The sequence below is a fragment of the Terrapene carolina genome, unplaced genomic scaffold (genome assembly GCF_002925995.2).
Source record: "Terrapene carolina triunguis isolate 2854851 unplaced genomic scaffold, T_m_triunguis-2.0 Scaffold84, whole genome shotgun sequence".
NCBI lineage: Eukaryota > Metazoa > Chordata > Testudines > Emydidae > Terrapene > Terrapene triunguis.
The window spans coordinates 20,003,180-20,018,162 of NW_020664435.1; the positions used below are offsets into that span (position 1 = coordinate 20,003,180).

Below are 14,983 nucleotides of genomic sequence, written 5' to 3' on the forward strand. Positions count from 1 at the left end.
CCATTGCTCACCCTTGAGGCAGGAGGGGGCGGAAAGGAGCAGGCGGCGGGTGGGGAGGCCCCGGGGGAGGGCTTGGGGAGGGAGGAGCAGGCGGGGGGCTTGGGGGAGGAGGGAGAGGGTCCTCAGGACAGAGTGGGGGTGGTGCCGCGGGGGAGGATCGGGCCTTGGGCTAGAGAGGGGGCGGGGCCAAAGTCCAGGCCCTGGTGGCCCTCCCACTTTTAGGGAGCTTCCAGCACTCGCGCCAGCCTCCCCAAACACAAGAGGTACGTGCCGCCTGTGGCTGGGTCGCTACTCCCCATCTCATGCCGCGGGGGGGAGGGGGAGGTGCGCCCCTGGCCCCCCCCCCCCCCCCCCCCCCCCAATGTGCCAGCCAGTGTAGCTGAGCCAGTACATTTGCGGATGTACTCTTCTGTGCCAGCAAAAACGTTGGTACAACTTATGCTCCACCCTGGAGCAAGTGGGAAGCAGTAATCAAACCGTTATTTGTGAGTCACAATTCAGTCGCTGTTCTGGCTCCTGAGGCAGCACAATTATGCACTGCCCCATGGTATTAATTTTGATGGAATATATGGGGACAAGGAGTTAAAAGTGTCAACATGACCCTTTCACTGTCCGACATTAAACAGTTTTAAATAAGGTTCAGGGTTTGATATATAGAGCTCTTAGTCTGCTTAGCACCATGGCAAGTCACTATTAAAAATCTCCATAACTTTTTATAGTCTTTGGAAGGAAAAGAACCCTAGTCTGACAGCCTCTTAGATGGTAGTAATTGTCCTTTAGGGGGAAAAGTTAATTGAGATGGGTTGGAGTTGTTAAAATCCAAACCTATTTCCTAGAAGACAAAACAAGACAAACACACACAAAAGAGGAAAGAAAATAATAGCAAAGATTAAAAAATGCAGCTTCTGTCTCTTGTGTTGACATTCACTTGCAACCTCGCTGCTGGAATAAATACGTGCATGGCACACAGTTGTATTAGCCACTCTGAAAATTAGCAAATTTAGGGAATTGCTTTTAACTGCCTCTTTCATTGCAGGCTTACCGCAGTGTTGCAATAGATACAGTCTTGGCTGACTGAGTCAGACTCTTACTAGACAGAAGACAAATGGAGAAGGAAAGAAAAGAGAAGAAATAAGGTGGGTGTAATATTTTGGGGTGCAACCCAGACCAGTGAGAAGTTGTGTCACCGTCACAGCCTGTACACCAACAGCCAGTAGACAAGCATGTAGTTCCCTGAGTGTCTGTGTGTACTATGCAGCACTGGCTCAGCACTCTGACCCCAGCAGACTGCCTACAACACAACAGCTCTACCCTGGTCTCCAGCAGCTTTGGTGACTACTTGCAGGGTGACCCCAATACATTCCAACTCCCAAATTTCCCCAAATTTCCATCTGCTTGGAAGTCTCGAGCCCTGTCCTGGAACACTCAGAGAAGTAATAAGGTTTGTTGAGCCTTAAAAGAGATAAAAGTGCACTTTATCATTTTAACTGGAGTGAACAATCTCTTCAATTCAAACAGTAAAAATAAAACAAGTTTATTAACAAAAGGATATAGGTTAAGTGATACCAAATAGAAGGGATTGAAGCTAGAATGGGTTAACAAATGAACAAAAGTAAAAATACACTTTCTAATGACTAAGACCTAACTTAACATGGCTGACCAGATGCTCTGGCCAGGACCCAACACAGGGACCACAAAGCGCTAGGTTTCTTTGTCTCCTCAGGTGTCAGATAAAGATGGAGTCTCTCTTTGACCCTTATGTTCCAAAGGAATTGTCTTTGTCCTAAAAGTCAGGAAGGCCTCCTGGTGAGTCAGTCTCCTGTGTCTCTCTGGGATGCAGGAGCCATGTTCATTCTCTGCCTCTCGAGTTCAGTCTCAGGATAACCCCTGCTCATTTAGCTTGATGGCTTTGTTTTTGCTAATATGTGAACTGAGGTCAACCCACATTCCTTTGTTTATGACAAACCTGTTTGTTACTTTTGCCTAGGTTAGGCCATCTGGTTTTAAACATGTTCTAGTAACATCAAACAGAGACAATTCATAACTTTACATATGACGTGGTTACATTCATTTTATAATGATATTACTGACCAGTGTGTTATTAGTTTTCAAATGATACCTCACAGGGCATATTCTGTATAAATATCCTTGCAGTAGTGTGTTGTGGTGATGAATACATGGGTGCCTAGGTTCACAGTGGGGAAGATGACACATGAAGCGTGGCAATGACAAAGTTTCACATCCCAGGTGTGGTTCAGGTTTAGCCAAGGCCAGTGGAGGTGATGATGTCATCTGGGTCCCTCTTTCTGGCCCGGCCTGGTCAGGACATCTTTCAGGATCAGAATGACAGAGGCCCATCAGTGTTAAAGAAGATCCCAGTGTCCCAAGAGGTAGCCATGATGTTGAAGCTTGCTGCCGTGGTTGCTGGCAGACATCTTCTTCTTCATTTCTCCCCCAAAGTCTTTTCTTTTAAGATCCCAAAAGGGATAAAGACTGATTCAGTCTTTTTGTCTCCCATTTGCACATTTTCCCATCAACATTTATTGCTGTAGGCTATTGTGTCATTTTATAAACTTTCAGTCACTTCTCATAATTAAGGCCATAATTAGGGTACATCTGTAGGCCCAATTATCAAAACATCCCTTACTTAGGATACATGGCAAAGTCCAATCTAGCAGCTAGGTAGCACTCTGCAACTTTCAGTTGCCCTGTTCTGATGTATCACATGACACTTACTTGGTTATCCAATGCTCGTAGACCTTTGTCAGACAGAGTAGGTGCATCAATAAATGCACAAGCAACAGCTCTTCTTATATGAAAATATCATGTCAATGTTTTATACACAAATTAAAGTCCCCAGTATTGCAAATGCTATATAAATTATTCCATTCTAACCCTCTGTTTTCAGTCACTAATAAAAACAACGAGAGTCCTTGTGACACCTTAGAGAATAAAAACCTAATAATTTTCTAAATCTCACCATTCAAACTAAAATTTTCATGGCTTGGTCATGGGCTGAATGGGGATTATTATTTTTCTTTAAGTTGATGGGAAAATGATCCAGCCATTTTGGAGTAAAAGCAAAGTGGAAGGAGTAAAAAACAAACTCCTGCTCCATTCAACAATTTTTTTTTTGGCAAATCTTTATATGAACAGCTAAAATGTCTAAGGGTAGCCCAATGCTGCAAATGCTTTGTAAAATAAGGTTAGACTTAAGCATATGCTTAATGTTAAGTACAGTATGTGCTTAAGATGCTTTGCTGAAACTGGGCCTTAGAGTTCATGAAAAGTAAAAGACAGACTGGACTGTCAAATGAAATCCTCTCTTTAGCCAGAGAACAAGTTCAAGACAAACACCTGCAATGTGCACTTCCCTACATCTCCCTATCAAAGCGCCTCAAACTTGTATCCCTTCAGATTTCACTTTATTGGATGAAAAGGCTATTTTTACACTGGAACCATTAAAATAGCAATTTCTCAATAGTTTAAACAAAGACGCCATTTTCTTTCAAAGAATTAAACATGAATATACAACAAGCTATGAAACGCCATTTGTAAAACGTAAGTAAACTTTCACAAAATGCTTTCTTTGAGACATATAGGGGGACCAAATTAGTTGAACGTGGCTTGAGTGCTTTGTTTCCTCAAAGCTCTTGCAAACTTACAGGTTCCTACAAGATCTGAAAGGCTATATTTTAATTTGTAAAATAACTGAATTTTAGGGGGAAATCTTAAATATTTAATATGAAAAAGGTTATTTTGGCCTAATATTACACATAATAAAAACATAACATTTTTTCTACCTTTAATTGTATTCGGACCTATAAAATGTTTGAGGTCCCATTATATCACCCTGGCTTACACGGAGTACTAATCAGTGAGATGACTTGTGAAGTAAAGTGCTACAAGATCAGAGTAAGGGCATCTGAAACCGGCCCTTAATGATTTACATAACACTGTATACAAAAGAAAGGAAACCATGCAGACCACCCATGACCAGCCAACTATTATGGCAGCTGCTCTGATAGTGTTTGTAAACAATAAGGCTTTTTTCTTTTAGATGTCTCTCTGATTATTTTTTACATGCTGCTTGTTGCAGCTTCACGTAACCTGTTAACATGCCAGTTGCATTCTTCTGTACATTTTCTAGTATGAGTCTGAACCACAAAGTTCCAGATCCAAATTTCCCGAAGTTTTAGAAGTGTTCAGATCCAAGGTTTGGGATTGGCTCATCACAAAGGTAGATAGGGGCCACTCATAACATTTCTATCCAAACCCAAACTTTCCCAACGATTGGGATTGTCAGGATGCAGGGTTTCAGTTTAGGTACGTCTGTAATATGAAAAGTAACAGCAAACTCCAAGATATGCTGTTGTAATGAGATATGCTGTTGGAACTTCATGGGTTCCAGAAAACTACTGGACGACTGAATTATAATGTACCCCAGGCATGTGACACACATCCTAAGAATCAATTTACACCACATTATAGGTGCTGCTTTTCCAAGATTCAACACAGTTTACTGATTAGGAATATCAGCTTCTTTACTGCAGAGATTATGTAACTAAAATCCACACTGCATCTTCCTTAGGTTCTTTTTTTTGTTCATTATGAACCTGAGTCAGCAAACTAATTAGGCCCCAAATTTAGCAAAGCACTTAACTTTAACTTATTCCTTAAGCATATGTTCATGACCCATTGTAATCAATGGAACAACTCGAGCTAGAAGTTACGTATGTGCTCGAGGACCTTGCTGAGTCACAGCCTACTAAAACATTTAAAAAATGAAAGCAAATGAAAAAACCAGCCCGTTAGAGTGTTGCCATCTAGTTAAATTAGTGTATATAACAAATCCATTACAGTACTTGTTACATCATAGTTCTATGTGCTCAGTTCCCTACAGAGCAGAAAATCTCCGTGAATACTTAGTGTTTCCTGAAGAAGTGACCTACAGTGCTAGTTCATGTGGATTTGCAAAAACATTAGTAAACAACACAATGTAATGTGAAAAACAGAGTATATGAGCTGAGGAAATGACTTGATCCTGCAAAACGTAAGCACCTGCTAACTTTACTTATGGGAGTAGTGTGCATTGAGCTCTGCTAGGGCCTGCTCCTGAGAAGCAGTCAGCACCCTCAACTCCCAGAGACTTCAGTAAGATGTGAGTGTGTTCAGCACCTCTCAGGAGGCATTACATGCCTTGCAAGATTGAGCCCCTTGTGCGTGTTTCCAAGATTTGAAAAATGATGAATGGAGGCTGTTTTCAGTCTACTTTTAATTAACTTATTATGCTCTAATACACAGTCATAGAATCATAGTAATGTAGGGCTGGAAGGGATCTTGAGATGTCATCTAGTCCAACCCCTGTGTGGAAACAGAACCAAGTAAACCTTTGTTCAACCTGTTCTTAAAAACCTCCTATGATAAGCATTCCACAACCTCTGTTGGAAGCCTATTCCAGAGCTTAACTTCCCTTATATTGAACAATGTTGTAAATGTAAAGGAAATTAAAATATAAATACATTAAATGCCAAAGTTGCCCAGATATTGTCTAGAGAATTAGGCTTCAAGTGTCTTGATTTTCTGACCCAATGTCCATCTCACTCCTGGGACAATAAGAAAAGCTTATGAAAGCAAGTTTTATATGCTGAAACACGACAAGGTGAAGCATGCAATTATGGAGATGATTAATAAATAACACAATGTTCTTCTGCTGTTATGAAAACGAAATTGTTAGCTGTCTAAAGAAACAAACAATGATCCTATTGGAAGGATTGTAACTCCCTTTTGATCGCTATCTATCTATCTCTGTCTGTCTGTCCTTTACATTATCTCTCTCTAGGTATCCCCAGGTGGAGAACACAACTAAAGTCTGGATTTCACATTATGGTATTATGTGTAGAAGAAATTTACACAACTACAGGTGGATAAATTAATGTCAGTGTGCAGATCCCATTTTAGGAGAGGAAAGGAAGCATCAGAATGTGCAATATTTTAGTAATGTCAACCAATCATTATAGAGACAATGTATTCTATTATTACAGAAGTGACACAGACTTAGGATTTATTAATTTGCCATTTGAAGCTACCTGGTCTTTATTACCTCGCACTTGTTTAGCAACCCCGTTTCTTGCAGCCTCGACCAGATGCTTTGTATTCTTCCAGCATGCTCAGGATGATTGGCGTAGTTGCCACACATGCATTGGTGCTTCAGCATTAGACTGTCATAGACAACACCTTCAGCACAAAGACAATACAACAAGAAAATAGAAGTAAAACTGAAATACAAGTTATAATATTCTATACATAATGCTTCCATCATGAACAGATTTTATTTAATACCCAAATTTACCAAAACCAAATGCCTAGATCTGAACACCCCTTAACTTTGGGCATATCAAAATTTGGATCCCAAATGTGCATATTCATTATTATGACAGTACCTAGGATCCCCAGTCATGGACCAGGCCCCCATTGTGATAGACACTATACACACACACAATATCTTGTCCCAGCATAGAAGATAAAAGTAGAATCACTGAGAAATAATGCTACCAGACCACATAATCTGAAAAGAATGATATTGAAAAGTACTGTACCTTGTGAACAGTTTTTAATAGGTAGCATAATTCAATTGAATTACTGAATCATTTATTTACAGTTTATTCAGTTGATATTTTTGTGGCATGGGAAGGGCATATATTTATTGCAGAGTATGGGGAAATCACTCACACTACTCCTGAAAGTTTGATTCAATGTGTTGAAAAAGGTCCCTAAAATGAGACAAAACAAGTCCTTATTTTTATTGTTTGAAAATAATAGAAAATAAAATGTAGATTTTAAACATGCTGTGTATGACATTTAAGTGAGTGGTACAAACACAGCAGCTGGAGCCAAAACCCTTCGTTCATCAAAGAAAAGAGTTATACCCTGCATGAATTTATGACTAAATTTTGCTGTCAGGTCCAAATGCAAGGTTCCCTTTGAATTTGGTTTACTCATATCCAAGGCCGGAACAATTTAGTACCAAACAACTCTCAGTGTCATGTCTATTTTAGTTGCATCTTGGGAGCAAGAAGCTTTTAGGGTATTTTGGTCACTGGGCTCAATTTTAGCCTTTCATTTCAAGTCATGATTTAAAGACAAGTCTAAGGCCTGGTCTACACTAGGCGTTTATGTCGAATTTAGCGCCGTTAAATCGAATTAACCCTGCACCCGTCCACACCACGAGGCTATTTAGTTCGACACAGAGGGCTCTTAAATTCGACTTCTGTACTCCTCCCCAACGAGGGGAGTAGCGCTAAATTCGACATGGCCATATCGAATTAGGCTTGGTGTGGATGGAAATCAACGGTAATAGCTCCGGGAGCTATCCCACAGTGCACCACTCTGTTGACGCTCTGGACAGCAGTCCGAGCTCGGATGCTCTGACCAGCCACACAGGAAAAGCCCCGGGAAAATTTGAATTCCTTTTCCTGTCTGGGCAGTTTGAATCTCATTTCCTGTTTGGACACCGTGGCGAGCTCAGCAGCACTGGCAACGATGCAGAGCTCTCCAGCAGAGATGGCCGTGCAATCCCAGAATAGAAAGAGGGCCCCAGCATGGACTGATCGGGAAGTCTTGGATCTCATCGCTGTGTGGGGCGATGAGTCCATGCTTTCCGAGCTGCGCTCCAAAAGACGGAACGCAAAGATCTATGAGAAGATCTCTAAAGCCATGGCAGAGAGAGGATACAGCCGGGATGCAACGCAGTGCCGCGTGAAAATCAAGGAGCTGAGACAAGGCTACCAGAAGACCAAAGAGGCAAACGGACGCTCCGGATCCCAGCCCCACACATCCCGTTTCTACGAGGCACTGCATTCCATCCTTGGTGCGGCCGCTACCACTACCCCACCACTGACCGTGGACTCTGAGGATGGGATATTGTCCTCGGCCGGTTCCTCGGACATGTTAGCGGACGGGGAAGATGAGGAAGGAGATGAGGAGGACGAGGCAGTCGACAGCGCTTACCAAGCTGATTTCCCCGACAGCCAGGAGCTCTTTATCACCCTTACAGAGATCCCCTACCCCTACCAACCCTCCCCAGCATGTAACCTGGACACAGATTCAGGCGAAGGATCAAGCAGTAAGTGCTTTAAACATATTAACCTTTATTTTTTACAAAACTTGAATATTAGTACTAAGAACAATCTGTGAATCATGATTTCTTCCCCCTGGGCGCTTAAGTAATCAGTAACAACTATTTAAAAAAAATCAAACAGTGTCCGGTTGTGCATGATTGTGCTGCCCAAGCTGCTCCACTCTTTAGTCCCTGCTACTGCAGCTACATTAGAATCCTGTCTATATGTCCGGGGATAGAGCAGTAGTCCTCCACGGACATCTCCACAAAGCTCTCCTGCAGGTAATGGGATAGCCTGTTCATCAGGTTCCTGGGGAGAGCGGCTTTACTTGGTCCTCCGAAGTAGGAGACGTTCCCGCGCCAGGAGACAAGCAGGTACTCCGGTATCATTGCCTTGCATAGCATGGCGGCATAGGGCCCCGGTCTCTGCAGGCTTTCTCGAAGCATCCGTTGGATCTCGGTGTCTGGGATCCTCATGAGAGTAATGTCGCTCTTGATGACCTGCTTTGAATTAGGTAGGGGACTGTTAGTATTGGGACTGCTTGCAACAAGTTCCTTTACAGAACTGTGACCGCTGGTTTACAGCCACGCGGTGGGGGCGGGAGAGGGGCAGCATACAGGGATCTTTCCCTGGCTCATCCGCGAGGGGGTGGGACAGGGCCAGAGTTCCTGCTTGGGCGATTGCTGGCAGCACAGACTGGCAGTGCTTTCAATGTGAAAGGAGGCCAGTGGTACTCCTAAAGTTTTAAGCAGCCACAAGTCTACGGCTTACCATGTTTGCCTGCTACAGAGAGTACCGTGTCCTGCCCCGCTTCCCAGATCGGCAGTGCAAAAGCCCAGGCAGTGAAGGCGAGGTTCAAAAATTCGACCTTGTCCTGAGTGCGCATGTGATAGGTGTGGTTCATGGTCTTGTTCACAGAGAAAAACTATGTTCTTGATTCACAACCACATTTATCTTTCGGAGGAATTCACTGCCTTTTCCTCATTCCCACAGCCACATCTGCAACTGTCTCCCAACACTGCTTGGCATCACACTCCCAGAGGCTAGCGCACATTAGGCGGAGGAAGAAGAAGACGCGAGAGGACATGTTCTCAGAACTAATGGGCTGCTCCCGAGCCCAGGCAGCACAGCAGAACCAGTGGAGGGAGAATTTGTCACAAATGCACCGGACACACATGGAACGTGAGGAGAGGTGGCGGCAGGAAGACCAGCAGGCGACTCAAACGCTGCTTGGACTTCTGAGGGAGCAAACGGACACGCTCCGGCGCCTTGTTGATGTTCTGCAGGAACGGAGGCAGGAGGACAGAGCCCCGCTGCAGTCTATCAGGAACCGCACTCCCCCGCCACCAAGTCCCATACCCCCCTCTCCCAAAGTCCAAAGAAGGAGGGGTGGCAGAGTCCGTGAAAACTCTCACTCCACCCCTGCAGACTGCTCAAGCACCAGAAGGCTGTCATTCCCCAAAATTTGAAAAGTCCTTTCCTGCCCGCCTCACCCAAGCCCCCGTCCAACTTTCACCCCCCAGTTTCCTGTCTGGTTGTTAATAAAAAATACGTTTCTGTTCATTACTGTTTCAGTCAGGTTCTTTTGAGGGAGAGTCTGTCTGGAGGGGGGGAAGGGGCTTGGTAATTGGACAGGACAGTCACCTTTAGCAGGGTACAGAGGCGGGGGCAGGTCCAGCAGCAGGGCACATACACAGTGCAGTGACTAGTTACCCTGGTCAGTCTGGGAGGTGGTTTTCATGTTCTGTGGGGGGCGGGGGGTGGTTGTTTGCTCTGTGACTTTGTGGCGGGGGAGGGCAGTTACAGATCTTATGCAGCAGTCCTTGTCCTGGATCACAGAGCCACGCAGCAGGGGAGCTGTAACCCTCCTCCCCCTGCCATAAAGTCACATAGCCCCCACATACACACAGTCCCGCTCAGGAGGGCTGGCAGGCTCCGTTGAAACAACCAGTCCGCCACTGCGAATCCTGTCATTCCTGGAGTATAGAAGGATCATTTGCATCAGTACACTACACCCGCTCCCCACCACAGTCTGCGTCCCCGGTTTCAAAGATTCCCACGAAAACAGTACTAAAGACAACGGTGTTCAATAACAAAATAAAACTGATTTTATTTTTTTGGAAGGGGATGGAGGGGGTCTGTAACTGGAGAGGATAGTCATCCTTAACTGGGTAAAGAAACGGGGGCAGGTTCAGCTTCTCTGTACAGAAACGTAAAAGTCACTGGTTACCCTGCTCACTGTGGAACCTAGCTTTCAAAGCCTCCCGGATGCACAGCGCGTCCCGCTGGGCTCTTCTAATCGCTCGGCTGTCTGGCTGGGCGTAATCAGATGCCAGGCTATTTGCCTCAACCTCCCACCCCGCCATAAAGGTCTCCCCCTTGCTCTCACTCAGATTGTGGAGCACACAGCAAGCAGCTATAACAATGGGGATATTGGTTTCGCTGAGATCACAGCGAGTGAGTAAGCTTCTCCATCTCCCCTTGAGACGTCCAAAAGCACACTCCACCACCATTCTTCACTTGCTCAGCCGGTAGTTGAACAGTTCTTTTTCAGTGTCCAGGGCGCCAGTGTAGGGCTTCATGAGCCAGGGCATTAGCGGGTAGGCTGGGTCCCCAAGGATCACTGTAGGCATCTCCACATCCCAAAGAGTTATTTTGTGGTCCGGGAAGTAAATACCTTCCTGCAGCCGTCTAAACAGACCAGAGTTCCTGAAGACGCGAGCGTCATGAACCTTGCCCGGCCATCCAACGTTGATGTTGGTAAAACGTCCCCTGTGTTCCATCAGTGCTTGCAGCACTATCGAAAAGTAGCCCTTTCGGTTGATGTACTGGCTGGCCTGGTGGTCCGGTCCCAGGATAGGGATGTGAGTTCCATCTATAGCCCCACCGCAGTTTGGGAATCCCATCGCGGCGAAGCCATCTATGATGACCTCCACGTTTCCCAGGGTCACTACCTTTGAGAGCAGTACCTTGACGATTGCGTTGGCTACTTGCATCACAACAACCCCCACGGTAGATTTGCCCACGCCAAACTGGTTCGCGACAGACCGGTAGCTGTCCGGCGTTGCAAGCTTCCAGAGGGCTATGGCCACTCGCTTCTGGACAGTCAGGGCTGCTCGCATCCGGGTGTCATTGCGCTTCAGGGCAGGGGACAGCAACTCACAAAGTTCCATGAAAGTCCCCTTCCGCATGCGAAAGTTTCGCAGCCACTGGGATTCGTCCCAGACCTGCAGCACTATGCGGTCCCACCAGTCCGTGCTTGTTTCCCGGGCCCAGAATCGCCGTTCCACAACATCCACATGACCCATTGTCACCGTGATGTCCTCGGTGCGGGGTCCCGTGCTTTCTGACAGGTCTGTGCTACTCTCAGACTTCAGGCCCTCACCGCGGTGCCGTAGCCTCCTCGCCTGGTTTATCTGCATCTGCCTCTGGGAAAGGTGGATGATAACCTGCGAGGCGTTGACAAGGGCCACAACTGCAGCGATGGTCGCAGCGGGATCCATGCTCGCAGTGCTGTGGCGTCCGCGCTGTCACTGACCCGAAAAGTGCGCGAACTGATTTCCCGCCGGCGCTTTCAGGGAGGGAGGGAGGGCGGTAGTGACAGACGGATGACGACAATTACCCAAAAGCACCCTCGACCCTTTTTTTTACCCAGAAGGCATTGGCGGCTCGACCCAGAATTCCAATGGGCAGCGGGGACTGCGGGAACTGTGGGATAGCTGCCCACAGTGCACCGCTTCCAATGTCGACGCTTTCCCCGTTAGTGTGGACTCACAAAGTCGAATTACTGTCCTTAGTGTGGACACACAAGTTCGACTTTGCAATATCGGTTCCACATATTCGATTTAAGTGAAATCGAAATACCCTCGTAGTGTAGACATACCCTAAGACACTGACAAGTCATTTTTATTTATTTATTTTAATTCTGGTGTTTGTATTTCCCTCAGAAATGACTGAAATAAAAAATATTTTCCTAACCACTTAGGATCTTTTTCATTTGGAAAAACTTTGGATTTTTTCCCCCCTTGCATTGGGATGGGACTAAAATTAACAACTTCTGTAAATTACACAATTCAGCACTTAAAACTTCCCTCTTATGCACCAATATCACTGATTATGCCAAGACATTTCTGGTAAAATTGCATTAGTCTGCTTTTTCTGAACAGTCAGCCAGTGAGGAAAATATAAAATTAAAGTTCAGATTCAACAAAGCACTTAAACACATCATTCAGCACATGTGTAAATTAATCATGAGCACATGCTTAAGTGCCTGTTTGCACTATGGGTAATGCAAAGTTAAGGTTGTATTTAAAAGGTAGAGCATTCCAAATTATGGTGCTTCTGATACCTTAATTTTTCTATATTACCAAATCCTGTGCATTTTAAACCTGATCCTGTGCTGGGAGATTTTCTGTTCACTTCAGTGGCTATGAATGTGGGATTGGACTACAAAATGATAATACGCTAGTAAAGTTTACATATTACATGAGCAAGAAAAACAACCTATATGCAACACGGCAAAATTTATGTTGATTGGGCATCCTTGGTGTAGCAAACTTAAAAGTGCATTAACGCTAACTTTTTGCATTGACCTACCTGGTTTGTTTTCTTTTAAAGGAAAAAAGGAAATCTGGAGGTAATCATCTAATACAGCTTAAAAGCTCTGCTGGCATTGCCGATACAGTTTAGAATTTTCTTTCTCTACAGCTATTTGCGTTGTACAGTTTACAAGCTTTCCTGCTTCATCATCAGGGCTTATAAATTCTCAGAACCAACAAATGCACACTCATATAGGTGCATACTCACATGCTATGCATTTCTCTTCTATGCCCATATAGTTTTATTTTTTATGCTCAGTATACACCTTTCCAGTGGGCAATACTTGGTTAAATAAAGCACATTTTTTTTCAAACTAACTAAAAGCATATGTCTCTGGTAAGTGCTGTGGCCAGATTTTCAAAAGGTATTTAGACACCTAAAGATGCAAGTAGGTACCTAGTGAGATTTTCAAAAATCACATAAGCAAGTTAGGTGCCTAAGTCCCATTGATTTCAGTGGTTCTGCTCACAGTGCCTAAAGTTAAGCATCTGCAAAGTCTTTACAGGATCAGGGCGTATAAAACTTAGCCCTCCCTCCACCTGGGATTTGTCCTGATTATTCTAGTTCCCCAGAGGGTCTCCCAGAGTAACCCCAATTCTAATCAACAGAAATAAAAATACTATTAAAAGCAATTAAAAGGTGCTGTGTAATAGTTACTTTTTTGGAAATTATATAGGCATATGTGGCTTTGACAATTTTGAGGCTATTTGTTGATGATGCCTAATAATGCAGATAACCATGCAAACATTACATGTTTAGAAGTGGCAATACTGTTCAATTAGCATGTTCCCTAATACAGAGTAAAACAAAAATATAATGTTATGGTAATTGAGTTATTTTCTCCAAATCAAAAAATTAATTCAGCTTGGATGAGGTAATGGGTCACTACTATAATTTTATGATGGAAACATCCACCCCAAAAATTTAAATGGTAAGATATTCACACCACCAAGTGCATAATTTACTTCTAAACAGGATTACTTGGTTTAAAAAGAGACTGAAATACACATTTTCATTTACTGAAAGCATCTAAATTGATTTAGGATGTGCAAATAATTCAGTGACACACAGCACATGTGTTTGGTAGAATACCACAATGCAGCAGCAGAGCTCACTGCTAAAAATAGCCTGTAGGATTTCCCCAACAGGATTCAGCCAACAATCTCCCCACCCCCACAGAAGAAGAGACAACTGTTTTCAATTGCAGGCTGCTGTGGAACATTAGTAAAAGACAGTTACTCTGTCTTTCTAGAAAAAATGCCTAGGGCCAGATTCTGATCTCATATGCCTTTGTATAAATCCACTGAGGCCAGTAGAGTTATTCAAGATTTACACCAGTGTAACTGAGGTTAGCATCTGGCCCTTAGTGACGGAATAGAATGGTGACCTCACTCAACCATGCAATGATAGATAAGGGACCAAAGAAATCTAGCTTTCATTTGGGTCAGAAAAGGTGAGTTGCTCTTAGTCAGGATTGCATAAATCTCATTCTATTCCAAAATTCCTTATCTGGATCAATTTTTTTCATACCATTTGAAACAATGGGGGGGAACACCTAAAATTGTGGCTAATACATATCTTCATGACAATGTTTTCTATGAAGCTGGAACCATAAAATGTCATTGAGAACAATAATACCAATAGCAAAGCCCAAGAGAAGGAGTTCTAATAAATTAAACAGCATAACAATCTAAAATAAAAAATGTCAAAAGTCTGATATAAACTGACCAAATGACTATACATCAGACAATGCCGTCGTTCCCCATCTTTAGCTCACAGTCATGTGCTTAAATACTGCAGAGCTTGCATGGCAGTATTCTGAAACCCAGGTTTTTGCTAATAGTGTTCTCTCCCACATCTCACAGACTAATGGCAGTTTTAAGTCAAGCATTCAAAGGTTTGGAAATGTTAAAATTAAGGTTGACTCTGCAACCTGAATTCGGCCCTCATGTGTGTATGTATTATCCCAGACTCCATCCCTAGCAGCACCACCTATAACACTATCACCTATCACACCTATAGCACTACCAGTATTATCTATAATAACAACTCCCTCTTCACACTATTGGCATTTGCCTTATTGCTGCTGCTCATTGCAGGTTTATACGCATTTTTTTGGGAACATCTACAAGCTTCTTACTCTCCAAGAGTGAGAATCCTACATCAAGGGTATCTTTGGAGAAGGAAAAAATGCTTAAATTGTTATTTTGTTTCTCTGAGGATGTTGTCTTGCACTCATTAACCCATTCACCCACTTCCCCTTA

The 14,983-nt window shown here is 43.8% G+C and overlaps 1 protein-coding gene across 1 annotated transcript in view; it reads right to left on the reverse strand.

Annotated features, from left to right (window-relative positions):
• HDAC9 (histone deacetylase 9) overlaps positions 1-14,983 on the reverse strand; it is a 343,727-nt gene that overhangs the window by 168,648 nt on the left and 160,096 nt on the right. The window contains exon 13 of the mRNA XM_026649421.1: positions 6,104-6,237. Coding sequence (XP_026505206.1) covers positions 6,104-6,237 — 134 coding nt within the window. The remainder of the gene's footprint in view (positions 1-6,103; positions 6,238-14,983) is intronic.